At 40.7% G+C, this 24,655-nt stretch overlaps 2 protein-coding genes across 2 annotated transcripts in view; one reads left to right on the forward strand and one right to left on the reverse strand.

Annotated features, from left to right (window-relative positions):
- METAP1 (methionyl aminopeptidase 1) overlaps positions 1-4,949 on the forward strand; it is a 24,908-nt gene extending 19,959 nt beyond the window's left edge. Inside the window, exons 10-11 of the mRNA XM_085222951.1 lie at positions 1,176-1,241; positions 1,445-4,949. Of these exons, the coding sequence (XP_085079077.1) occupies positions 1,176-1,241; positions 1,445-1,605 (227 nt within the window). The 3' untranslated portion in view covers positions 1,606-4,949. The remainder of the gene's footprint in view (positions 1-1,175; positions 1,242-1,444) is intronic.
- Positions 4,950-6,260: 1,311 nt separating this feature from the next.
- LOC100544708 (alcohol dehydrogenase class-3) lies at positions 6,261-14,551 on the reverse strand. Its single transcript, XM_010710022.4, has 9 exons — positions 14,434-14,551; positions 12,733-12,834; positions 12,035-12,176; positions 11,354-11,441; positions 9,976-10,195; positions 9,163-9,423; positions 8,313-8,448; positions 7,480-7,618; positions 6,261-6,570 (listed from the first exon to the last, which is right to left on the reverse strand). The coding sequence occupies exons 1-9, from the start codon at positions 14,443-14,445 to the stop codon at positions 6,546-6,548; spliced, it is 1,125 nt and encodes a 374-aa protein (XP_010708324.1). The 5' UTR covers positions 14,446-14,551; the 3' UTR covers positions 6,261-6,545.
- Positions 14,552-24,655: the final 10,104 nt, after the last annotated feature.

Consider the following 24,655-nt stretch of genomic DNA (forward strand, 5'->3'; position numbering starts at 1 on the left):
ACAGATTGGCAACAAATGCAAAGTGGAAAAACTTGAAGCCTTTTGGACAAGAAAAAATGAAAGCTGCTGCTTATTTCTGGCTTAATATAAACAGATTTTTTAAAAGCAAAAAGCTCATTTTATAATCTTTTGAATTATTTAACAAAAATCATGAAAATGTATAGGGGCAGTAAAAAGGATAAAACTTGTGCAGATGCAAAAAACTAGAAACTGAAATGTAAGTGTTGAGCATAAGAAAATACCAGCAAATGATAAGGATCGAGGCAAGACCCTTTAAGTAAATGAAGTATTCTGTATTCTGTTACGCCTACCCAGTGTCTGAAGTTTTTAAGACATCCAGGTGATATAGACATTTTAATAGATTTCTACAACTAGAGAACTCTAGGGATGGTGAATCTGTATGTAGGAGTCTATGCAAATTTTCTACCACAGCAAAGTGGTTGAAATACTGGCATTTGTTGGAGCTCTCACATACTAGGCATAGTTACATCTAAGCTGTACTGACATTCAAGGTGAGACAGGGCAAAGGAAAAGAGCTGAAGCCTTTCTTCAAAGTGCACTTCTCCATGTATACTGTGCATCATCCCATGAACCTCCACAGAAAGACTTATGGCTTATCTAACATCAGAAAGTTCCAATGCTAGAAATTCCCTGCTTATTATTTTCTTTTAATGTTACCTAAAGAAAAACCTCACTGTCATCCTGATACTGCTGTGTCTCCTTTAATATTCCAGAAGAATGAGGGGGACAATGTCTTTCAGAAACAGAATCATACTAGACTGTTAGCTTATTTCAAAATTCATTGGAAGTTCAGGTGGAACTGACTTAAGAGGTCTTCAAGCCTTCTCTGAATATCTTAAATGCTTATTTTTACTAAAAATTTTAATTGATGTCTTTCACCATAAAAGTTTGTAGACCATTTTTGTTTTTATAGAATTGGAGTTAGACAACAATTAATTTCAAACTCTTTGAGTAAATATTGCAGTGCTGGGAGAAGGAAAGAAAGAGAGGACTAAGGGAAATTTTAATGTAAGATTGAAAATGAATGGATGAGTGAATGCATCATCTCTCAAGGGCTTTTCTGACTTCCCCTTACTATCTTCTTCTAGGATAAGGATTCATCAATTACCTAAAGTGTGATCAATTTTCTAACTTGAACGTTTATTTTATTGCAGAAAATAAGGCGGTTGGAGTCATGAAACCAGGTCATGTATTTACAATTGAACCAATGATCTGTGAAGGTGAGCACTTGGGCAAAAGCCAAAAATCCCTAAACTAAATTGATTCTGCGTAATGCCCAAATAGAGTTTACTCCTTGTTTATTATTAAGAAGTGATGAAATAGGAAGCTATTCTGTACAGTTGATAGGTTTCTTTCAGTTCTTTTGGGGGAACTGATATCTGGTATTTAAGTTACGAATTTTTGCCTGGTTTTACATTTTCAGGTGGATGGCAGGATGAAACGTGGCCTGATGGTTGGACTGCGGTAACGAGAGATGGAAAGCGATCTGCTCAGTTCGAACACACTCTTCTGGTTACTGATACAGGCTGTGAGATCCTAACCCGGCGGCTGGATAGTATTTGTCCCCATTTCATGTCCCAGTGATAGTCTAGACTGAGCAGGTGGATCTGAACGATACTTATTTGTCTCTGTACTATGCATTTTTTTTTAAGAGTACAGAATAGAGAGGAGTTTCATCATTTGCTTTGTTCTTGCTGATTGTAGATAAGAGAGGAATTCATTGAAGAACTTGACATGATGTCTGGTAAAGCAGAGAAGAATTTAAAGAATTTTCTGCTTTCCTCTTACCTACGACACTCGTGCTATATATTTTTATTTTCTTCCATTATCTCTTTTGCACCTTTCTTCCAGTTAGACCTGCAGATGCTTCTGTTGCTGCCATATTAGCTAGAAAAGTGTGGGTAACCTTTCCCACCTGGATTTGTTATTCTGGGATCCAGTTTTCTTTTCACTTCAGTGTGCCCTGTTTCTCTTGGTGTGTGAGCAGCACCTAAGATTTTATGCGTTTCTAGTTCCAAAGACCCATTCCTGCTTCTGCAGATGCTGTTCTAATGGGCTGGGCCTCATTTGTTTATCAGCTGAGAAACAGTTGGAGAGAGAAGGACGTGCATGTTGCCAAGAATAGATGACCCTTACCTTTAATTCTGTTCCCATCTTTCTGCTGCTGATCTCTGTGGTAATTGTGACTGTAGGTGAGACATGATATTAATGCAGGACTGACTTCTTTTGCTAGAGATTTCTCGAATGGGCTTCCTAGAGGGAAAACTGCTAAATTCTGTCTTAACTGCAGCTCTCTGCAACAAACCACCTCTCTGTGGAGCAGTGTTTGCAGGCAGTCTCCTGCTCCAAAAGCTTGGTGAAAATGATGCATCAGACGTAGCTAGAGAAAAGAATAAAACAAGAACCAAAAAGATCCCACAATTCATAGGATCCCTATGTGGGTCAGCTGTGGGACATTTGTTACTGGTACGTCCACAGTAGCTGTGGGGGACTGGATATGTGAGACTTACACAGTGAGATGAGTACATATCTCAAAAGTCTGAGTATGAGAAGACGAAATATCCATGCTGGTTTTTTGTTGTTGTTGTTGTTGTTGTTTTGTAGTTCTAAAACAGCTGTTTCTCCCTCATCAAACAGTTGTGTGAGTTTCATGGCTGTGTAAAGTCTTAGAGGGGCATAGGAAAACTGATCTTTTCCCTCAGACTGTACAATGGGCTATCTTAATTTTAGTACACACGCACTTTTTTCTTGTCTATCTGTGGATCATGATCAGCTGGTAACCATCACCTTAAGGAGTCTACATTAACCCTCTGTCTTCTCTGTACCCTTTCTTTTCCCCTGCTCACTTCCTTTCCATTATCTTTGGTGTCTTTGCTGAGGGAATTTGTTTTTACTTTTCTGAATTGTAATGAAATTTTTTTCAGACCCCACTGCAGACTTAAAATCTTACATCACTGTAATGCAAGAAACAGTTAAACCAATGCAGACATTAAATCATACAATTGTGGGCATGAAATACACCTTTTACAAGGTATCTAGTGAATTTGTTGTCACATTAGATCCAAGCATGAGGTACTGCATGCCCTTGGCAATGCAGAATTTAGATGGGGAAAATGTGTTTGTGCTTCACAGAACTGGACTGTCATGGATACTACCAAATACCAAATTTACCAGAAACGTCTTCTCTGCCCTGAGTGCCTCAGACCTCCATTGCTGTAAGAGTATCATTGCAATGTTTTCATTACCTTTATTATTATTATTTTTAATTATGCAGTAAAGTGACCTGAAATGATGCATAGAGTATGTGTGCGTGTGTGTATGCGTGTGTACAGATTTTAACAAAACAGACTGTAGTACTCTGAGTGGAATTACCTGTGTTGAATGAAATGTAGTGTATTGAGAGGACTATCCTGGAGGTTTGCCCACCGTCTCACTCACGTGAATGGTTCCAGGGTCTTGCCTTTTCTATGTGTGTGTGCGTGTGTGATGGGGGCCTCATTTTTGTTCTATAAAATAAAAATTGCAGCTGCTTTTAACAGAAATCACATTTTTTGTGATCCAAAACCAGAAATAGCATTCTCAAGGTTTCTCCAGGTTTGCTTGCACTAGTGCAAGCCTACTAGTAGATGCATGCAGCCAGTTAAAAATCACACTTAAACCTGTGCATGTGTAACGTGGATACCTCTTTGTTGTTGCACAAATACAACCAAATTTAGCACTGCAAGTTTACACCACAGGTAATCTATGATGCTATGCATTTCCGTCTATAAATTGAAATTGCAGTAAGAAAACTGTTTATACTGAGTTCATACTGTTGCAGTATTTTTAAACAAGTGAAAAGTTTGGACAGCATCTACACCTGTTCTTTGAACGTGAGACAGGTAACATGTCAGCCTGGAGAACAGAATTATTTAATAAAAATGTTGTGAAAGACCTTTTTCACCTATCGAGCCATAGCTTTGCTTGAATGTTATGTGCTTGTGCTTATTGGATTTGGGAAATGATCTATTTTTCATTCTTACAGAAGTTGCTATCCACTACAAAATACAACACAACAAAAAACCTTACACCAATTTTCTAATTATGGTTTTTTTTTTCCCCCGGAAATTTTTGCAAAAAATACAATTGTACAGTCTTCTCTTAAACAATCTCTTAAAAAGTATTTTCCCTTTACTATCACCTCCAATTCAAGAATCATATAAGACAGTACTGAAAATGTTCATATTGTTTTTGAAAACCCCTTCTCAAATGATATTTGAGAAGATGTGATAGGTAATGTTGAATGAAAATAAGAGCATGAGAACAGGGAACAAGTGACCTTTCAGTGCTGCTGCTGCATTTTTATGTGACAGCTAGCAGCATACACATTTAACGTATGGTCACTTGGTGGAAAAGTTTTGTTCATTGAAGTCCTTACAGTGGACAAGACAGTTACAGTTCTATAGTACAGTACCTCAGTCACTGAGAATGGGGTATGACATAGAGACTGTGTGTTAATGAGCCCCTCTCACATGAGGAACTTGAAAGACAATCCCTTAAGTAACAGCTTTGCAGGACAAAGTAGTCTGTAAATTCCAACAAGACATCAATTCTTCAGTCTGGGAGGAGGCCGCAAGTCTTTTAAACTCGATTCTTGTGTTGCTGAACGTCTTTCTTTGTCTTACCCTGGTGTCATAAGACTGGCTTTCCATAAACCCAGTAAGCTACAGATTCTTGAGAGTAATAATATAATCCAAACAACATGCTTGTGTAGTCTTATGAAACCTAGAGGAACAACTGTTACCAATGCTTTAATTTTGTTGCATCAGTTAGGAAGATGAGGCTTGCTAAGATGCTAAGTGAATGCCATATTGATATAATCCTGTTGCTTCAGAGTACCCTATTGGAAACTACTTATTAACAGTAAGGTTTTTTTTTTTTTTTTTTTTTACTAAATTATCTAATTTTCAGCCAGTATTGAAGGAGCTTATAAGGTACTGGGAATCATCTCACTGCTATGTGGAAAGGCATGCTTTTCTGGTAGAAATTAACTTGCTGTTTTTTCCTAGTTGCTTAAAATTCAATTCTTATGACATTTAACAGGAGTTAATTTATTTGTTGTTTAGTCAGTCTGAACTAAAGTTAGAAATGCAGCTACCTCAACCATTTTCAGAATGCTTTCAGGATCTCTTTCCAATAACAAATGGAAAAGATGTAATTGTCCCAGTTGTATAGCAGTGTATTAGGGCAAGGCAATTACTAGAAGAAAAATACCTCTTATCCCTAAGATGATTATTATTTGCATTCTGTTTTCTGAACAGTTGTTCTGACCAGTATCCCTTGGAGAGAAGAAAAAAAAAAAAGGAACTTTTTCTCTTAACAAGCATCCTTGGCTTTTAATGTACATAACCTTCTTTTAAACTAGGTAGATTTTCTGCCTCTGCTTTGCAGTTTGTTTCTTTGCCTGTTTTTTTCAGACCTGCTGCACTGCTTCCAGGTTTCAATTCTACTAAGTTGTATCCAGTCAGATTACATCAGCTACAGTTTAAGAAACCCTACAGTTTCAAATTAAACCTCTTAAAACACCAGCAATTCCAACAAAATAAACAAAAAAGAACCCTGATGCCTTCATCGGACCCAGACCTTTACCTGTGACTCCCTGCTTCAATAGCATGATCCTATTTCTGTCTACTTACAAGCTGTATCTACAACTGTTGTTGGCTTTTGGTGTGTGGGTTTTTTTTTTGGTAGTAGTGGCTGCAAATGCTTCTTCAATTCCCAGCAAGTTTAAGGAAATAGCATAATTTTCTCTGTGCTACTGAAGTCTTGGAAGTAACACCATTAGGGCAAGTCAACAAAGTAGTTCTATGCTATCAACTTTACAAAAATCCTGCCTTCAGCCACTGTAATGAGCCAGATTGGAAGTAAGGCAGAATATAGACTTGACTTTCCAAGGAAACATGAGTACACAATTTTTTAGATCATTCTGCTCTCCTAGTTGGCTTCACAGTAGAGCTGGGTAGTAGGTCCTTCGTAGACCTTAAGCCTCAAAAGCTTGCCAGTTGCTACAGTTTTTACTCCTCTCTGTGCAGTTGCAGCACACTGATGCTGCTTCTCACCCTGTTATGCTTAGCAAATTATCTGGTGTAATGAATCCCCCATCATTTTCTATCGAGTTTGAAAGATGCAGTGTAAAAGCACCTAAGGAAAACAGTAGGATACAACCATCAATGTCTTAATGATCAACAATTTCAACACTGTTTAGAAATATGCTTTTATTAGGTAAATTGAGTTAGGCACAACTACAGTTGAGGAACAGATACAGAAGTTCCAAAACCAGTATTTGTTATTTATATAACACTACCCTGTGGTTACTGGTTTTTATTTTTATTTTCCCAGAAGAACAAATCATTTAATATTTAGAATGCTCCTCCTAAAATCATCCTAAAGTCCCAGTGAGTTTTCAGTTGCAGGGTCCTACTCCTTGTCAGAAATTCCATTATAGAAGGACAGTGGCTGGCCAACTGGAAGGTTCATGGCTTGTTCTAAAGCTTTAGAACTGTTCGAATGCTTAAAAATGGAAAAGAAAAAAAAAAAAAGAGTTGCAAATGTGTCAGTTTTCAAGTATGCTATGACATACTCTCATTTAACTTCTATTTTTTCTAAGAATGAAATTATACCTCTAACAAATATTTATTAAAAAACCTGCCTAAAAGTGTTGATAATGCTCATTATCCTTGATCTTTAGTCTGTTCCCAAAGAAGACATGCTCAGCAGGAAAGCTTTTCAAATGATGTGTGTCAGTTTTCAGTAGCTAGCCAAATTATTACTATGAGGAAAACTAATGTTTACAGGCATTCCCTCTTTTGGCAACTTGGAGTATTTTAAGTAACTTACACTGCTTTTTTTTTCCCCACCATCTGCAGTCAATTGCAGAACTTTGCAGTGTGAACAGTCCAAATTGCTGTTTATCTTAATAAAGGAAGAAGCCATTGTAAAAGCTGTCTGACCCTATTAAGAAATACAAACTCATATTAGCGTTCGACTCCAGTTCAAACAACAGAGAAAATACTTGAAGAAGTAGCCTATTAAAAGCTGACTCTTAATTGACTCTTTCTGCTGGTAATCTATCTTAAGTAATTGTTTGAAAATAACTAAACAGTAGATTTCAGCATAACTGCTAAATTAGACTCATGGTTAGTAATCAGAAATGTATTTGGAAAAAACTGTCTTTTGACCTCTGTTTTTCTAAGAAGGAATGTTTTGGCAGTAGTTTTGGAAATACAAAGCCAAGAATAGCTCATCCCCTTTACCTGTGTATTTTCCTTATATGTTGCTTGCTTTTTTCTCTTGCCTCTGATTTAGCATGTGTTTAGAAGCTCAGATAAAGCGTATTTGTCTCGAATGAACGTGCACAGTTTATGCCCGACCCCATCCCCTGAAGAAACATCTACAACCTTTCAATGCTACGAACATTACCTTTTTCCTCCATGCATCAGATCAAAAGCCTCATTAATTTTGTCAAAAGGCAGGGTGTGAGTCACAAACTCATCTACTTTGATCTTTTTGGACATGTAGTCAGTCACCAGTTTTGGTACATTGTCTACACTCTTCCAGCCTGAAAGAGAGCAAACACACATTTGTTTTTGCCCTTTCCACCCACCTCTAAACAAAGAGGGAGAAAAACATAATCTTTATGTGGGTGTTTGTCTGATAAATCTAAAAAGGAACAGAGATTGCTTCTGTCTGTCCCTACTGCTCTAGTCAGGTAGTGAATAAGGAATGAAAGGAGAGAGTACAAACCTTTCATTAGTATTTCAAAACTCAACAGCCCTACCTAGAAAATCTTGTACTAGGCTTCTCCATCAGCCCCTCAACAGACCTTTAAAATCCAACTAAGTTTTGTATTACTTGGAAAAAGAGCTCCATAAAGGAATTCATCAAGTTTACGGTAACTAAAATTTTGAACAGGTTTCTGGTCTATCAAGAAGTTGTTGCTTGTTATAAAAGAGCTTTAAAATAAAAAGTTCCCACTTTAGCCCAAAGATCTGCTTACTGACTAAGCAACACAAACACATTTACGTGAATTCCCATCTCCACAAAGGTCATTTTACTACATCCCAACCTCTAGCTGATAAGAAAGCATTTACACTGTATCAGTTCCCTTAGAACTTTATGGTTGTATGGCTATATTCTCTCTTTGAAATATGTGATATGTCATACCAATGTGTATGCAGCCTGTTTGTAGGAGTATCAGAGAAAGTATTCTCACATCTTGTAAATTAATTTTATCCCCAAAGCAAAAGAGTTACCTCCAAATGCAGTCCCTTTCCATGTCCGACCGGTTACCAGCTGGAACGGCCGTGTTGAGATCTCCTGACCAGCAGCAGCTACTCCAACTATCACACTGACTCCCCAGCCTTTGTGGCAGGCTTCCAAGGCAGCCCTCTTCACACACGGACAGGACAAAACAGAGCAAGTATAGCTAATGTTTACACTGCCTAGACTGGCACAGGTTTCAGTTCCTCTCCCTCAGTTAATGAATTGCCACATTAATAATTTAAGGAATTACAATAATTTAAGGAATACAGTGAAAGTTACATTAGGTCTCCCATTTGTTCAGACTCCTTATTCTGCTAACGATTCACTTTGCTCTTTTTATTTCCTGTCTGGCTTCCAGAGAAGTCATTGTGAATTCCTACTGGGAGCTGGGATAAACTAAGCAGAGACCACGTAGACCATGCAGCCAACAGCTTAGCAATCTTGTTGTCATTCCTGAAAACCTAGCATTACACTCACTGTTTCTTAAAGGTTAAATTAACTATCTGAGAAAGAAGAGGGATACTTAGCAGTCCTTGAGATTTTACTATTTGTTGTATAGTATATTTCATATTGTATTTGTTAATTAAAATGATTTCAAAGAGAAAATGTTTGCATAGTGTAAGAATACTATTTTAACCTAAGAAGTAGCATTTTCATTAGGGTTGGATATAAGTTGTCCTTTTTTCGTCATAGTAGTTACCATTACTATTTAAAAATAAACTAAGGAATTACCGTGGCATATTTTCTGTAACAAGAAAGCAGCTTATTTTCCTATTCAGCTGAACAACTAAGTGGCACCAGCTAACCACCCCCAAGTGCTGCATTTATGCAAACACTCACCATGACTCCAACGTTACCAACACACTCAAACGAGTAGTCTACACCACCATCAGTCATTTCAACCAGCACCTCCTGTATGGGCTTCTCAAAGTCTTGAGGGCTAATGCACTCAGCAGCTCCAAACTCCTTGGCTTTGGCATAGGTATTCTTGTTTATGTCAATGCCAATGATCCGGGATGCTCCTGCTGCTTTACAGCCCATAATAGCAGCCAGCCCAACTCCTCCTAAACCAAAGACTGCACATGTGGACCCAGGTTCCACCTAGGTGAAAAATAAAGAGCCATGAGCAACAGAGAAAATTCATCCTTCTATGAGTGTTTTAAAGATCTATTACAAAGAAAAAGTAGGGATAAATACAATAGCTGTACAAGATCTTAAAACTTAGATAAGGCAAACTCCATGGAAAGTTCACAGAAGAACTCTTCAAGTGCCAGGCTTTCTTTTTTGCCCAGACCCCACTTCCAAAACCTGCCCAGCCTCATGTGCACTCACCTACCATCTCTCTTGCTCACCCTGACCTTCAAAACTATCAGACAGATTTGCACTGAGATTAAGGTGACTTGGTAATTTCTAGAAAAGTTGGTATCAAAAAATGATGCAGAATCTTTTACGTGCATTTCCCCTAATTTTCTTCTAATCTGATCTGGCCTTTATGGAGATGTTAGAAATTCTTAAACCTCATCAATTAAAGAGCATTAAAACCCAGAAAACTTGTACATCATGGTTCCAGTCCCAGTGTAGTCCCTGAAGTGTTAGTGTACTTCAGCTAAGATACAGTTGCAGAGAAAGGCCAGAAGCAACCATAGCCTTTACCTTAGCAGTATTAACAGCAGCCCCATAGCCTGTAGAGACGCCACAACCCAGAAGGCACACTTTATCAAGAGGTGCTGCAGGATCTATCTTAGCTACTGAGATATCAGCCACCACCGTGTACTCTGAGAAGGTGCTAGTCCCCATGAAGTGGTAAATCTGCTTTCCTTTGCAGGAGAATCTGCTGGTACCATCAGGCATGAGTCCTTTCCCTTGAGTAACTCTTAAGGCAAAGACAGGAAAGTAGTCAGTCTTTAGCAGTAATCAATCTCACTAGAAAGTATCCTTTAAGTCTACTTAAAGGTATAGTTACATAACTGCACCATAGATTTTTGAAACATTGCAATAAACCATAAGTTGACATAAGTCAGACACTAGATTCCTAACACTATGTGCTGTTAATTCCTCCAAGAAAGCACAGAAAGAACTGTGGAGTTTTTCAGCATACTACCAATCCTAGCTCCTTGTGCCATAAGATGGGAGTACCATACTCCCATCTTCACCTCCTTCAGTCCACTTCCCTGGTGTAGCACCTGTAGTTATGTCACTCCAGCCTTTGGTTTTGCAAGACTGTTTTCTTCAGAATGGAATCTATGCTGTAATCTCACTTATTTTAAATAGGAATTTAAATAGAGTGCCCAAATAGCGGTCATGTTATTCCTGGGGCCTGCTGCTACCAGAGTGGCAGCAGGCTTGGGTGAAACAAAGAACTTCCAGGTGAAACTGCAACAGAGTAACTTTAAAGCACGAAAGGTATGGAGAGCAGCTCTTTATTTACAAAATGAGATACCATATTCCTGTGGGCTGAAGATAGTGACCAAAGACAGATATTCTCCCTGATCACCAGAACTCATTGTAGTACCACTTGGTTCCACCTACTGCATCCAAGCTAGACCACCTATCAAACAATATTAATGGTACGTCTGTCCCAACAACAGGGAAGCCTTCTTTGATTTACCACCTCTGCTGCTTACCAGCTGGAAATTCAGCAGGGAAACAGGTGTTCAGGAAAAACAACTCTCTGTAATTCTGTACCACTCAAAACCTTTGGTGTTTGCACGAAGACCTAAATTCTCTAAAGTGTTTCCCTTAAGTATGGATTAAATATGGAATCAGAGCATTTATGTTTTCAAAGCTGTGGAAAGAAGCTAACAGTTCTCACATTCACAAATGTGAAAACAAAAAGATTTATTCAAGAAATATTAAGGAAGAACAACATAAAGTAATTTATAATCGACTCCCTAAAGCATATACTTTCCATGTCATAAAATGAGTCACCAAGAGTTCTACTTCTCAAAGAATCCATCAATTATTTTTGAAAACTAGAATGTATATGTTCAACAGCTACTAGACTGTGTGTCCAGACAAAAAGCATACAGACCTGATCTTTTGGCACAGATTAGTTTTAGGATTCTTGCAGAACTTGCACTCGCCACACTGGGGGATGTACAGAGGGATAACAGTATCCCCTAGTGAAAAAAAAATAAATAAAATTGGCTATAACTGAGTCAATGAAGGCTTCAGGAGAAAAGTGAAGTTACTCCATTTTTACAGCTTTTAAGCAGCTGCTCATTTAAAACTTCTCTGTGTTAGAGACTGCTTAGAGTATAGAGTAGCACTGTTTAGGGAGTGCTAGCTAGAACAATTTCTCACACCTGAACAGAAAGCTAATCAGAAGTTTATCGTTCAAGAACAAATAGGAACATGACTGTAAAACAAAACAACCTCAAGCTAACAGAAACATGATTAAACATTTTTAAGCTCTTTAATTAAAACAACATAGGTGATAACTATCATTTGAAAAAAAAAATCTTCTCATTATATTGATCCAACCTCAAGTAAGAAATGCAGAGTCTTCCAATCATTAAAACAACAGCACATTGAATAATTAGCATTACCCTTCACAGACAAAAGGAATGCATGCACATACACCCTAAAATAAAATATTATATTAATTCCTGCAATATATCATGTGAGTAGCCAGATTTGACAGTTGATCTTCTAGTAAAGTGACACTTCTAAGGAAATCATAAAATGTGGAAGATGCCACGTTTTTTCTCACCTGGCTTTACTTTTGTTACTCCTTCCCCAACACTTTCTACAATTCCTGCTCCTTCATGACCCAAAATCACAGGAAAACGTCCCTCTGGATCAGCACCACTCAGAGTATAGGCATCAGTGTGACAGAGAGCAGTGGCAACTATCTGTAAAGAAATATATAGGTTCAGGCATCTTGAAAAATACTAACACAGGTTTCAATATTTCCCTTTGGTTAGTAAATCAGAAAAAATGCCAATAGAAGCTTTCTGATCCAAGCAATGTTTGTGACACAACAAGCTTACTTTCACTTCTGGCAAGGCAGGTGGTACATCATACTCTGAAAAAAGGAAATTTATGATGGTACATCTTCTCATTTCCATCAACTACATCCTGATGTTAAAGCAGGCAAAACATGTCATCTAGTTTCCTCAAGCTAGGAATTAGTAGTCCAAGTCTTCTCAATGCAAGTTGGGCTCCCAGATTTGAAATTACTGATCCCCAAGTCTAGCTATAATTTTTAGACCAGACTGAATTAAGACCAATAGAAATTAAAAATGTTTTCCATAAACAGAAGATCTAAACCCCACAGTTTTCTTCATTAGTTCATTCTCAACTCAGCCGGCTTTACACTTTTCATTCAACATTTCCTCTGTTGGTAAACAAACAGCTTTAACACTCAATGTCCCAAAATATAATGCATACAGTTACCAATTTAATTACCTTGATGCGGACTTCGTGAGCTTTTGGCGGAGCGACCTCCACCTCCTCAATAGAGAGAGGTTTACCTGTCTCCCAGGCAACAGCAGCCTTGCATTTAATAACCTGAAAGACAACAAAATAAAAAGAGGACAGAACATTGATTGTTTCATTTAAGTTTAATTCTTGTTCAGCCAAGCAAAGAAGTGAGATAAAGGCAAGTAGCTTTTGGGAAGAATGCCAGATCTGAAATATGTGATTTCAGCACAAAGACTTAATTGCCCTACATTTGACAAAGTTAATGAGTGAAGTAAGATGTGGGATTTGAATGTTAGTCTCTTACTGAGCAAAAATAAGAGAAGGAGAAAACAGGCAGGGTATCAAATAGTGCATATTTTGCCTTCTGTTAGATCCATCTTTCTGACAACGCAATGTACAGTAATTTCCTGCAGGATACCTGCGAGAGAGTTGTAGAATCAAGCTCAGGGCCTTATCTACAAGCATACAACCTGACAAGGAATGCCATCACTGACTTGCTTGCCTTGGGAGAGGCCCCTCTACAATCTAGTCCAGAACAGTAACCATATATTTTGGAATAATTTGGTTATGCCAGAACTGATCTTGCACCCACTTTCTCTCATGCCAACAAGGACTCAGCCATTGCTATGATGGCTGAAAAGATGAAGTACTGTATAGCGTGCACTACCGGTTGACATTAAAAAAAATGACATTCCGGTGCGTTCTATCCATGGTGCTCCTGTGGGCTTCATGCAACCTCCCAAGATCACCCACACAGACACCCAGCCTTACTGATGTCTCGCTGCCTGGAAGAAACAGCACCTCCAAGACATTCTGAGTTTGCTGCACCTGATTCATCAACCATATACAACAAAAGAACGGGCACTTTATGGCTTTTTGCAGCACTTTTTGTCCTGCGCTGCCAGGTAGGTGAAACAGCACAGCTTGCAGGCACTTCCTTTGGCTAAAAGCATGCAGAAGTGATTGCTGCCAACCCAAAGAGGCTGAAGTTCTACAGCCCTACAAAACAGCACGCGAGCACCATTCCCGCAGCCCACGGCACTGCGACTGGACACAGCTGCCTCCGCTCTGCTTTTTATACCCTGGGTAAATATTACAAAAGCACACCATGACCAGATAGATGCGAGTTGCTGACTCCTAACTGCCGAACGTGCCAGATTTCAGCAGGAACTCTGAATTCGACAAACGAAGCGCAAAAGACATCGATACCCTGCAACAGCACTGCCCGATTTCCCGTAGAAACGGGGAAGCGCTCAGTGAAAACCCTTCGGGAAGCGGCTCTTTCTGGGAGCAGCCTCGAATCCCGCATTTCGGTGAGCTCTGGCAGGCAGGCGGGCGGCTGGGGGGAGGGGGCGGAAAAGTCACCCCGGAGGCTCAGCTCGGATCTCCCTGAAGCTCACTGCGCGCATTCAGAATGGCGCTTTGGAACTCGCAGCGCGCGATGCCGGCTGCGGCAACCGCCGCCACTCGGCACAGCCGCGCCAGCCGCAGCGCCCCCGGCCCGCCCAGCAGCCCCGCACACGGCCCTCCGCCGCTTCCGGCCTCCCGGCGCGAGGGACCCGAGAGGTGCCGAGCATACCCCCGCACCGCCTCCCGGAAGCGCGTTCTTAGGGGACAAAAAGGGGGAAAAGCGATAAGACCGCTACGCTCGTAAGAAAAAAAGTTCGGATCCCCACGCCGCCTCACCCCGCTGGCCATGGCGCACCGCTCCCGGACGGAGAAGAAATGCAGCACCGCCCCCCGCGCTCGCGATGCGTACGCGCGGTGCGTGCTGCCGCTAGGGGGCAGCGATCACTGTGAGGGGGCGTTGTTTGAGCGGGGAGAGGGAGTTGGGCTGGAGTTCCTCAAGGGCTGTGTGCTGCAAGGCGGGCTGTGCCGTGCTGTGGCGTGCTGTGGCGTGCGGGTGCTCGCTGCTAAGTCGGGTGAGGCTTCAGCCCCCTTTGTGTTAGTAGCCGAGGCTGAAACCCAAGCATAGTTTATCCCTTGTTAAATTCGGCTCTGCCGGCCCCTGCTGTGAGCTCGTTGCTCCTGGTCACCTCCGGTTTGTCAGCGCTCCCAGAAAACCACAGGCCATTCTGTGTTTAGGTAGCTCCAGTAGCTTCACTGGTGCTTAGCTTTTACCTGCAGCCAAGTAACCGATGCGCTGGAAGCTGCAGTGGCTCATTCTGGTAGACAAAAATGTAAGTATGTAAATCATAAATGCTTCATAAATCATTATGCTCATTTTCCATTTGAGATAAGTTTGTTTTGTTTTATTCTTTCTTGGCTTTGAAATACAAGAAAATCCAAGGAAGGAAGTCTTTTGCAAGCTTGGCAGATGCATTTTCTCTCAGCACGTGCTAAGGGATCTGTCAGGGTGCTCCCCTCTGAGCAGTCTGACTGCAGAAGGGAAAAAGTAGCCTTGTGCCAGTATCAGAATGAAAAGGTGATGGCACTGTGACTGCTGGCTGCTACCTCACATGTGGAGAACGGAGTGGCCAGGTGTAGACAAAGGGGATTGACATATAAAACTAGCATGCATTCACACGAGCACTGTCTGGTTCATTTCCCCAAAAAGATTGTACCAGAAGTAATTTTTTTGCCTGCTATTAACACCGCTTCCTAAACAAGACCAATATGATTACTTTTGCTAGAGATATTTCTTTAGAACAGTTCCATTGATCCTTTAATAACTTGTTCCCCTATTCTGCAAGTTCCTGTGTGTAAGTGGAGCAGTGAAGCTCGATGCATTTCAGTGTTAGTTGCTCTATTGCATCAGTATTCTTGTCGGACTTTGCTCTCAAAATTGGCCTTCTGAATTCTGACTTAAGCTCTCTTAAATTGTCCCTATGAAGCACTGGAGGATACTTGTGTAGAATTCAAAAAAAAATATATAAGCTCTTGTTGCTCTTCAAATCAACAGTTTGTTTTATAACATATCTATATCTGGTTGGAAAATAGGAAAATAAGGATGTTTAAATGTTTTTTTTTTCTTTAATTTAAAATGTTCAAAACTGACTGATAGTACTTGGGATGTGCTTTGTGAATTATAATGTTCTGGCTTTGTAAATAGAAATTAAAATTTTCAAGAAATGGTTGAAAAGGAAAACATGGTAGAAAGGTAATTTTACTATTCTGAAGTATAATGCTGAAGTATATCAAAGTAAAATAATTTGTCCAATTAAAGCCCCATGCTAGTATAATATTTATAAAATAAATGTGTAATGTGTGTAAAATGTTGATGACATTTTTACAATAGAGATGAAAGAAGCTGGGATAGTGAATGACTTCATATTTTAGTTAGGGAAATAAGTTATTTGGGGAAGTTCACGATTAATATCCTCAGGAAGCTGCTTTCACTAACAATCAAAATTTAAAGGCCTGATCTTCCATGTGTTGATTCTAGTGTGAATATTAAACTAACTACGCAAGAGTAATTTTAAAGACAAAAACAAGGGAAAGGCTGTGATGGCAATACCTTATTTGCTCTTGATAGCATCTTCTGATACATACTAATGTCTTGCAAGTCCTTTGAAGGTAATTATTTGGTCACCTGTGAAACTGGTGACGGTGTAGGAATTAAGCAGGATTTGAGGAGCTTTTTAATTAGCTGCTGAAATCTGAAGTCCTGGAAAGCTTGTAGCCCTTATCAAAGGTGCAGGAGGATCTCCAGGTTGTTGGAAAGTTGAAAGTAATATGTTTGCTGCCTGGAGGAACGGGCAGCTGAAGCACTTCTCGCTAGTGAGCCTCAACAGCAACAGTTGCAGGGTGTTCGGTGAACGTGGCAATCGCACACTCATCTCCTCACACACATCGCTGTGCGCCTGGCAAGCCTAAGCCACCGACGTGCGCTGCAGGCAAAAGGCGGACCTGTGCAGGAATCCGAATTTTCCATCACGGTCGGGAAAGTCCCTCGAGAGCGTGCAGAGAAACCCACCAGGTGGCACTGCGAGGGTAGCAGAGCTCGGTGCACCCGGCAGCGCTTCACGCGGTTTTCGCAGGAGTTCCAAGTAGCTGGTGAAGTGCAGGTTATCGCTGACTGAATGCAGAATTATTTTGTTGCAGTCAAATTTTGTCTTATCAAAGTTGGGTTGTTCTTTTTTTTCGTAAGTGGAAAATAAAGGTTTCTGTCAAATTAGCAAAACTAGGAATAATGCATAATGATACAGGTGGGAGGAACTGTTCAGTTTCTAGCATGTCTGGTGTCTTTTTTTGTTGTTGTTTAGTTGGTTGTTTTTAGTCTCTATACACTTTTTAAGTTCATCATAGAGTTACTAGACTAACTGATGGCTTTTTTGAGACTTCCTCGTACAAAGTTAAAACTGCATGTGCAAAAAAAAAAAAGCAGTATTACAGACATTTTGCTTATTGAAAGGAGCTTGCAGGGTTTTCTTACTTAGAGAAATGCTAGAACTCAAAACACTTAGTGACTTCTTTTGGTGTCCCTGCACTTAAAAAGTAATTAAGAGAAGTAAAGGTATTTTTAAAAGCAGGGAAAGTGGATTCTATTTGCGAACATCACTATGAACTGGCAGCAAGGTGAAATTCGTTAACCTCTGATAACTCGTTTGTGTGTTTATGATGTGCTATGTAATTGTTGACTGTTCTGGGAGATTTCTAGAAGTTCAAAGGGCTGCCTGCTAGGATAAGAGTTTCTCAAAAGAGGTCAAAAGGCATTAATCTTACAGCTCAAAGTAAATGTAGGTTTACTAGAATGACCTGGTCGCGGTGGCAGCCCTGTTCTTTGGGGAAGATTTTGCTTATTAACTACGCTCCTGTATGCATGTATAGCTGTCACATGATGATGAGAAACTTAGGTACTGTCTTATACAGTGTGCTTTAAATTAAATGACTGGCACATTAAGCTTTTTAGGATCCTTCCTTTTCTCCAAGGAAACTGTCCTTGCACTGGAGAGAAACTTAGAAGTTTTCTTCCCTTGGATGGGATCTCTTGTTCTTTGCTAAATTGTCCTTGATACAGGTAAAGTCACACTAAAAGCGAGTATCACAGAAACATCTGTGAAGACTAGATATTTTCAGACATTTTCCAGTGAAGAGGCCTCTATGATCTGCTAAATGATTCTCTGCACCCCATGCTTCCTATGATTCCTTCCATCTTCTGTATTTTGCGTAAAGTAAGATGAATATTTTATTGCTCCATTGTGTCCCTTTATAGTGGTTATATAGTTTGGCAATGAAACTTTTCCAGTGAGGTAGAAGTTTGCTCAAAGTTACCGCAGTCAGCAGGATTTATGAAGCCGCCACTTAGGCTAAGTCCTTGAAACCTGAAGCTGTGGAAATGCATAGCCTCGTTGACTGTATGTCAGTTTTCTTGTTTCGGTATGAAATACTGTACCAAATAAGGTGTTCTTGGAGCATTTGAAGACGTTTTTGTTTGCTTGCTTTTTAATGCATCCAAACTGGTGCGCTCATAAGACTAGATAACAAAATATCCAGCTTCTAAAATATGTTTCATCTGCAATATAATGTAGATTTAATTTCTTGGTACCTTGCCCCTCTCTTGCAATCATAAAGAGAAAAGCATCACTGGTCTATGACAATAAGGCAACCAGATCAACTTTCTTTACCATATGATCAGACATCAGCTTTCGTACATTCTCCACACTCTTCCAACCCGCAACAAAGCCCATAAAACCAAGTTTCATTAACAGAGAACAAACTGAATTTAGTCAATAAATCATGTTTCTGAGATTGCTGGAGGAGAATCACTTTTGAAATATGTTAAGATTTTATAATAGTTTAAAGTGAATGCAAGTTAGGCTGCATTCCTCTACACATTGCTGACAAAATATTTAGATGAATATCAAAAGTTTTGCAGTTCATGAACTGCAAGAGCAAGCTTATCCAATTAATGAATGTATGTGTTTAGAGTTAATAAGTCTAACATAATGTATGGATATAATGGATATACAGATGGGGTGTGTGTGTGCGCATCTGTCTGTCTCCAGGAACTTGGCTAATATAATTTATATTGGAGAAATGAGAGAAAGTCACTCACTCTGTCCTGGGCTCATGAGATGAACTCCTGATGGAGCGGATCTCCAGAGAGATCCTTCCCCACTGGCAGTCAGCTCTTAAATGGGTCTAGGAGAGGTGGAGCCAGGCTCCACCCCTTCCTGCAGCACAGGTGAATTGCTTCACCTGTGCTCATTGCTTGCCTCAGGTGATCAATCAAAGGTTCAGGCCGTGATTCAGCAGCCCCATACACATAAATAATACAGTGATGTGTCTTTGGACAACTTCTAGGATACTTGCAGATGACACCATGCTGAGTGGTGCAGTTGACATGCTAGAGGGAAGGAATGCTATCCAGAGAGACCTGGATAGGCTTGAGAGGTAGGCCTATGCTATCCTTGTGAAGTTCAACAAGGCCAAGTGCAAGGTCCTGCACCTGCGCTGGGGCAGTCCCAAGTACAGACACAGGTTGGATGGAGGATGACTTGAGAGCAGCCCTGAGGAGAAGGATTTGGGAGTGTCATTTGATGAAAGATTCAACATAAGCCAGCAGTGTGTGCTTGCAACCCAGGAGGCCAACCGTATCCTGGGTTGCATCAATAGAAACGTGACCAGCAGGTTGAGAGAGGTGATTCTGCCCCTCTATTCTGTTCTTGTAAATCTTCACCTGGAGTACTGCATCCAGTTCTGGGGCCCCCAACACAAGGACGTGAAGCTGTTGAAGAGGCCCAGAGGAGGGCCATGAAGATGATTGGAGGGCTGGAGGACCTGCCCTGTGAGGACAGGCTGATAGAGTTGGGATTCTTCAGCTTGGGGAAGAGAAGGCTCTAGGGGTACCCTATAAAGGCTTTGTAGTACCTTAAGGGGGCCTACAAGAAAGCTGGGGAGGAACTTTTCATAAGGGCATGAGTGACAGGAAGAGAGGAAATGGCTTTAAACTGGCAGAGGGTAGATTTAGACTAGATGTTAGGAAGAAATTCTGTACTGTGAGGGTGGTGAGAAGTTGGAACAGGTTGCCCAGCGAGGTTGTGAGTTTCCCCTCCCTGGAAGAGTTCAAAGCCAGGAGGATGGGGCTTTGAGCATCCTGTTCTAGTGGGATGTGTGCCTGCCTGTAGCAGGGGTGTTGGAACTGGATATATTAGGTTCACAACTGTGATAATGGCTGTGGAATTAGGAATACAGTTGTTGTCAGGATGTGAAGTAGTGCTTCATGATGAGAAGGGAGAGGGACATAATAACAGTTTTTGGAGCCATAAAAAATGGCTATCAGGTTGAGCACCTCTCTAAGGAAGTTAAACATTGACAATATGATAGACTTGCAAGTGATAATGAAATAAATAATCACTGAGGGGTTTAAGTACAAACTATGTCTCAGGAATGATCTAGAGAACTGATGCTACATTGGGAAAAAGAGCTAAGCTGTACTGTATCTTAACAATCATTCAAGATCTGTTTTCAAGTTAAGTACTTTGATAGCCTTGTCTTTGTGGAGTTTTTTTCTTTTACTCTTATGTGCAGTTTGTTTGTTTTTGTTTTTTAATTTTGTGATATTAAAAAAAAAAAAAAGAAATGAATCTTGTGTTGCATTCAATTTGTATAGGATCTAGGTTACATTTAAGATATGGCTCATTCCCCACCAAAGAGTATTTAGTGTGGCTATTGTATGTTTTGTATAAGCCAACAGTCAGTGTATTTGTCATATAATGAATGCCAACGAGTTATTCAGGTAAGATTTGTATTGGGACAGTTTACGTAATTCTGAAGGCATAAATTGATTGTTTCTGTTTGCATTAGCTTTGCTGTGTGAAAGACTTAGAAAGGGAATGTTCACTGAGGGACAGCCTGTGACTGTCATCTCTCAAGTACAGGAAAGCAAAACAGACTGCTGTTTTGTGAAACAGAAAACAAAAATACTTTGAAGTGATGGTCTGCTGCGAGGTGGATGCTCTCTAACATTCATCTCTAATAATGTGTAAACATCAGTTGAGTTTAAACAATCCTTTGTAAATACGTTAGAGAGCAAACCCCTTTGTTTCCTGTTGATTTTTGCAATTTAATATCTCGAGTCTTTGGCCACATAAATGGTTAGGTATGGCAGAGAAGAAAGTAGTTTTCTGGGTTAAGGTACATTTTGCATAAATCTACTGCTGTTTTATTGGTACTAGTTTTAGAATGCTGTCTTTTATTTGTATTCTGGAACAGATGGCGTTTTCATTATTTCAAAGAAACTGTAGAATGTAGAGCTGAATAATTTATTAAAATAGAATTGTAGCTGAAACAGATAATGAAAATAACTCCAAAGACCAATGTGTCCTTCCTGTTCATATACTGGAAAAAAATGCCACCTATTAAAATATTAAATGTATATGACTGTTCTGTGTAATTTGACAACCAACTGGAATCACTAACCTTGTTGTATCCTGAAACCTCAGGCTAAGAAGAGAGTGACAAAAGGAACAGGAAGATGATGGACAAAGAGGTTAATAAACCAAGACAAAGGAATATTAGCTTTAGATGTGACCTGACAGACTATGCATGGAACAGATGTAACGAAAATATTGATGAGGTTCTGTTAAGCATTCATGACGGTTGATTCTTTTTACTTAGCGAAGGAGAATGGCTAAGTGGAAAAGAGCTATTATAAAATGGGAGTCTTATAACAATTGCTAATTTTGAGTCCTTTCAAATCCTTGCATTTCTTTTTATGCAGAGAATTAATTATATTGCTAGGAAAACAAATTGATGCTGCTAGCTAGCATAGAATTGCACTGCTGCAGTGTCAGGAGGATATTCACTGCAACTGCTCCAAATACAGTACTTTGAGCATTTATGCATCACAGGATATAAATGCTCAGTTTAATTTCTCTTTGCTGTTCCATTCTGTAAACTTCTCTGAGGCTGGTATCAAAAAGTCAGAATTATATAAGCAGAAAAAACAACAGATGTCTTTTCAAGGGGCGACGCTGCCAGGCAAACACATTCTAGGAGGTTCATGCAGTGCATGAAAGATAACTTTCTGATGAAAGTGATAGAGGACTCAAGGAGGAGAGGCGTGCTGTTGGACCTTGTTCTTACAAACAAGGAAGGACCAGTTGGGAGTGTGAAGGCTGGGGGAAACCTTGGATGCAGCAACAATGTGAAAGTGGAGTTCAAGATGTTATATGGAAGAAACAAAGAAATAAATAAGATTGTAGCCTTGGACATCAGGAGAGCAAACTTTGACCTCTTCAAGAACCTACTTGGAGGTATCCTAGTAGAGGAGTTAGGGCATTGGAATGTAAAGGGCCCTAAGAGTTAGCTGACATTCAAGCACCACTTCTTCCAATCTCAAGATTAGTGTGTCCCCAAGAGTAAGAAACAAGGCAAACTTGGCAGGAGACCTGCACGGATGAGCAAGGAGCTCATGGAAAGACTCAAATGGAAGAAGAATGTCTTTGGAACGTGAAAGAGGGGTCTGGCCATGTGGAAGGAATATGGAAACATTGTCAGTGCATGTAGGGGTGCGATAAGAAAAGCTATGGCCTGCTTGAAATTAAATCTGTTGACGGAGGTCAAGGACAATAAGAAAAACTTCTTTAAGTACTTCAATAGCAAAAGCAAAGCTAGGGAAAATGTAAGCCCGCTGCTGAATGAGGTGGATGAAAAGAAAGATGGTCAGCATGGATTCAGCAAGAGGAAATGATGATTGATCAATCTGGTAGCCATATATGATGTCATGATCAGCTGGGTAGATGAGAGGAAAGCAGTGCGTGTTGTATACCTTGACTTCAGCAAGGCTTTGGACACTGTCTCCCAAAGCATCTTTGCAGGTAACCTTAGGAAGTGTGAGATAGATGAGTGGACAGTGAGGCTGGTTGAGAACTAGCTGACTGGCAGAGCTCAGAGAGCTGTGATCAGCACCACAGCATCTAGTTGGAGGCCTCTAGCTATTGGAATTTCCAAGGGGTTGATACTAGGCTCAGTTACGTTCAACACCTTCAACAGTGACTTAGATGGAGATAGATACAATGGACACTCAGCAGGTTTGCTGATGATATGAAGCTGGGAGGAGTGGTTGCCACACCAGAAGGCTACGCTGCCATTCAGTGAGACCTGGACAGGCTGAAGAATTGGCTGGAGATGAATATGATGAGGCTCAGCAAGGGCTAGTGTTTAGAGTCCTACCTGTGGAGCGGGAAAACTGCATGCATCAGTAGATGTTAGAGACTGACATGTTAGAAAGGAGTTTTATCTGTCCCCTTATTTCAATCCCCTTTACCTAGCTATTGGGCAAGCACTATATGTCTTCGTTTGTGTACTTAGGACTACTGGAAGTGGCTATCATCTCTTTAGAAAGATAAGTCTGTGTAGGCCATGTTTTTCAAGATGAAGTGCCTCTGTCCACAATGCTAGGTTGCTGAAAGCAGCAAGATTCCGTTTTTGTTTTGGCAGCTGAGGGGATGCACTGGAATGGCACTGAGCTGTACTAGTGGCGGTTCGGGCTAGGTAGTACGAAACTTTTCCTTCTGTGCGATCAGACGTAGGAACAGGTTTTGTAGTAAGGTGGCTGAATAGAAATAGCTCCTGTTTCAGTTTCTTGATTACAAATTGATTACAAAAGCCATAAGATTCTTAGTTTGATTTTTTGCAGTCTTTTACCTGTCACCTCTTTCTTCTCAATTGCTTGGAATTCACAGACAAGGGCTGGGAACACTTCTTTTTGTTTAATGGAATCTCATAAAAATGAATCTACTAAAAGAAAAGAAAGGAAAAGAAAGTTACAGAAAGCTCAAAACCTTTAAAAGAAACTTGCAGGAAGAAAAAACCAAAAACATCAGAGCTGTTTTCCAGGAGGTTTAGAGGAGTTGTAGGGGCGATTTTCAGGAGTTCTTCCTGTAACCAGTGGCTGTAAAGGTAAACTCTGAGTGGTGCAACTTGTTCTGGGCTGGTACCTCCCTCTGAGGGAAGGAGCCTTTCCACTCTGTGAGCTAAAACGGAAGAAGCAGCAGAGTGAGACACACAGAAATCCGTGGCACTGTGCGGCGCTACGAACCACGGAGCCAGCAGTGTGTTCATGTGGCCAGGAAGGCCAGTGCTATTGTGGGATGAATTAAAAGGAGCGAAGCCTGCAGCAGGCTGAGGGAAGTTATCCTCCCTCCGTACTCTGCTCTGGTGATGCCACCTCCGAAGTACCGTCCCCAGGTCAAGTAAAGCAGGGAAATTCTTGAGAGACTCCACTGGAGGGCTGCAAAGAGGATGAGTGGCCTGGAGCACCTCCTTTAGGAGGAAAGGCTGAGAGACTGGGAACCAGTCAGCCTGGAGAGGAGAAGACTGAGGGGACCTTATCAGTGCTTGTAAATATGTAATGGGCAGGAGTCATGTGGATGGAGCCAGGCTCTTTTCAGTGGAGCTCAGCAAGCGGCCAGGCGTGAATGGCACAAAGTGAAATGCAGAAAGATCCGTAGAAGCATGAGGAAAATCTTCCTTCCTTAGAGGGTTTACAGAGCACTGGAACAAACTGCCCAGTGAGGGTGTGGAGCATCCTTCTCCAGAGATATTCAAAACCCATCCGGACGCTTTCCTGTATAATGTAGTCAAGGGAACGTGCTCTAGCAGGCGGGTAGGAGTAGATGATCTGCGGGGGTTCCTTCCAACCCCCAACCCTCTGTGATTCTGTGAAGGAGAGAAAATTGAGAGAGTCAGACATTGTGGTGCAATGAGAAGAAGCTGATGCTGAAATGAAAGCTTGGACTGATGGGCTGTATCAGCGAATGACATCGTGGAATGAATGAAACACACATCCTGATGATCCTGAGAGATGAAAGACTGGCAGCAGTGCGGGCACTCTGTCCCTTGGTCTGAGTCACAGCATTCAGCCAGCTGAGATGGTGGCCGAGGTGGAAGTGCTTGTGCAAAAGTGTGCAAGGTGTTTGGTGTGAAAGTGTGCAAAGAATGGCAAAGAAACATGAGCACC

Source organism: Meleagris gallopavo, chromosome 4, assembly GCF_905368555.1.
Source record: "Meleagris gallopavo chromosome 4, MGAL_WU_HG_1.1, whole genome shotgun sequence".
Taxonomy (NCBI): Eukaryota; Metazoa; Chordata; class Aves; order Galliformes; family Phasianidae; genus Meleagris; species Meleagris gallopavo.

What these genes read in the sequence shown, in the direction of transcription:
- LOC100544708 (XM_010710022.4), bottom strand. An exon ending in AATCTGTGCCAAAAGATCAG is followed by an intron (nt 10,196 to 11,353) that starts GTCTGTATGCTT and finishes CTTTGCCTTAAG; the next exon opens with AGTTACTCAAGGGAAAGGAC. An exon ending in CTGCTGTTAATACTGCTAAG is followed by an intron (nt 9,424 to 9,975) that starts GTAAAGGCTATG and finishes TTTTTCACCTAG; the next exon opens with GTGGAACCTGGGTCCACATG.